Source organism: Nicotiana tabacum, chromosome 2, assembly GCF_000715075.1.
Source record: "Nicotiana tabacum cultivar K326 chromosome 2, ASM71507v2, whole genome shotgun sequence".
NCBI classification, from domain to species: domain Eukaryota; kingdom Viridiplantae; phylum Streptophyta; class Magnoliopsida; order Solanales; family Solanaceae; genus Nicotiana; species Nicotiana tabacum.
The window spans coordinates 120541699-120543745 of record NC_134081.1 but is presented as its reverse complement, the minus strand read 5'-3'; the positions used below and the strand labels follow the sequence as shown (position 1 = coordinate 120543745).

The following is a 2047-nucleotide window of genomic DNA, read 5'->3' as shown; positions in this document are numbered from 1 at the left end:
TACGAACACCCATTCACTCACGAGTTCAACCATACTAAAATCATCAAATTCCGATATCATTTCGTCCCTCAAATTGTGATTTTTCATTTTGAAAGTTTTCTTCAAAACTAACATTTTCCTCAACTCAAAACACAAATTAAATGATAAAAATGAAGATAAAAATAGTGGAATATATTAAATACTAAGTGAAGAACACTTACCCAATTGAATTGCTTGAAAAAACCACCAAGAATCGCTCAAAACCGAGCTCTATAAGTCAAAATGTAATAAAAATTGCCTAACCCTCGATTTGAAAATCTTATATTCTGCCCAGGTGATTGTGCATCGCGAACGCAGAGAAAGGATCGCGTTCGCCAAGAAGAAAAATGAACTGCCCAGTTGTGCTTTGCGAACGCGGAGAGGAAAAATCTAATGGCCCACGAATGACTTACGTGAACGCGAGCAAAGGGCCGCGAACGCGAAGAATAAGAGCAGGAAACCTTCGCGAACGCGAAAAAGAAACATGAGGCTGCCATGAAGAGCTTCGCGAACGCGAGTGTCTAATCGCGAACGCGGTGGAGGAAAAGACAAATCTTCGCGAACGCGATGGGTTTAATGCGAACGCAAAGAAGAAGTATAAAGTGTTCAGCAGTAACACTTCGCGAACGCGAGGTGATCTTCGCGAACGCGAAGAAGAACACCAGAAAACAGAAACAGCAGTTCAAAAATAAATGGAAATGGCCTGTAGCCCATCCGAAACACACCCGAGGCCCTCGGGACCCCGTCTAAACATACCAACAAGTTCCACAACCTAACACGGACTCGCTCGAGGTCTCAAATCACATCAAATAACACCGAAAATACAAATCGCACCACGAATCGGACTTACGAACTTCCAAAACTTCCAACTTTTAAAACTCGTGCCGAAACCTATCAAAGAAACCCGGAATGACGTTAAATTTTGGAGGCACGTCTCAAATGACATAGCGGAGCTGTTCCAACTCTCGGAATCACATTTCAACCCCGTTGTCAAAAGGTCAACCCCGGTCAAACTTCCCAAAAATTCAACTTTCGGCATTTCAAGCTTAATTCCACTACGGATCTCCAAATAATTTTTCGGACACGCTCCTAAGTGCAAAATCACCATACGGAGCTATTGACATCATCAAAATTCTATTCCGGAGTCGTTTGCTTAGAAGTCAACTCACTTTAGTAAGTCAAACTCGATCACACCCGCGGGTCATAATACATATTGCGAAGCTGCTCGAGACCTTAAATCACTAAACGAGGCGTAAATTCTTAAAACGACAAGTCGGGTCATTACAGTACTGCACTAAATTGATAATAGTTCTTGTCATTCTAATTCCCTTATTTCTATGATAGTTTTCACTATGTCGAATTTGTCAAAGCTTGAATTTATGATACTTGACATCTCTAGGAATAACTATTTGCCATGGGTACTTGATGCTGAAATTCACCTTGACGCTAAAGGTCTTGGTGACACTATTAAAGAAGGAAATGAAGCATCAAGTCAGGATAAGGCGAAAGCCATGATTTTCCTTCGCCATCATCTCGATGAAGGGTTAAAAAGTAAATATTTAACCTTGAAAGATCCATTTCAATTATGGACTAGTTTGAAGGAACGATATGACTACCTAAAGGCCACGGTATTGCCAAGAGCTCGTCGTGAGTGGATGCATTTACGACTACAAGATTATAAGACCATAAGTGAATATAATTCTGCTGTATATAGAATAATTTCCCAACTAAAATTATGTGGGGAACCTATGAATGATGAGGACATGCTGGAAATGACTCTTTCCACTTTTCATGCATCAAATATGGTGTTATAGCAGCAATACCGTGAAAAGGGCTTTAAGAAATATTATGAGTTAATTTCATGCCTTTTGGTGGATGAACAACATAATGCCCTTTTAATGAAAAATCATGAAACCCGCCCCACTGGATCAACTCCATTTCCAGAAGCGAATCTGGGAACGATAGATCCAAAGTCTGAAAAAAGACAAAATAATTATCGTGGCCGTATAAATATACGTGGGCGTGGCCA

The 2047-nt window shown here is 40.4% G+C and overlaps 1 protein-coding gene across 1 annotated transcript; it reads left to right on the top strand.

Annotated features, from left to right (window-relative positions):
• The first annotated feature begins 1370 nt into the window (after nt 1-1370).
• LOC107785783 (uncharacterized) lies at nt 1371-1832 on the top strand. Its single transcript, XM_016607154.2, has one exon. The coding sequence runs from the start codon at nt 1371-1373 to the stop codon at nt 1830-1832; it is 462 nt and encodes a 153-aa protein (XP_016462640.2).
• Nucleotides 1833-2047: the final 215 nt, after the last annotated feature.

What these genes read in the sequence shown, in the direction of transcription:
- LOC107785783 (XM_016607154.2), top strand. Translation starts at nt 1,371, where the DNA reads ATGTCGAATTTGTCAAAGCTTGAATTTATGATACTTGACATCTCTAGG.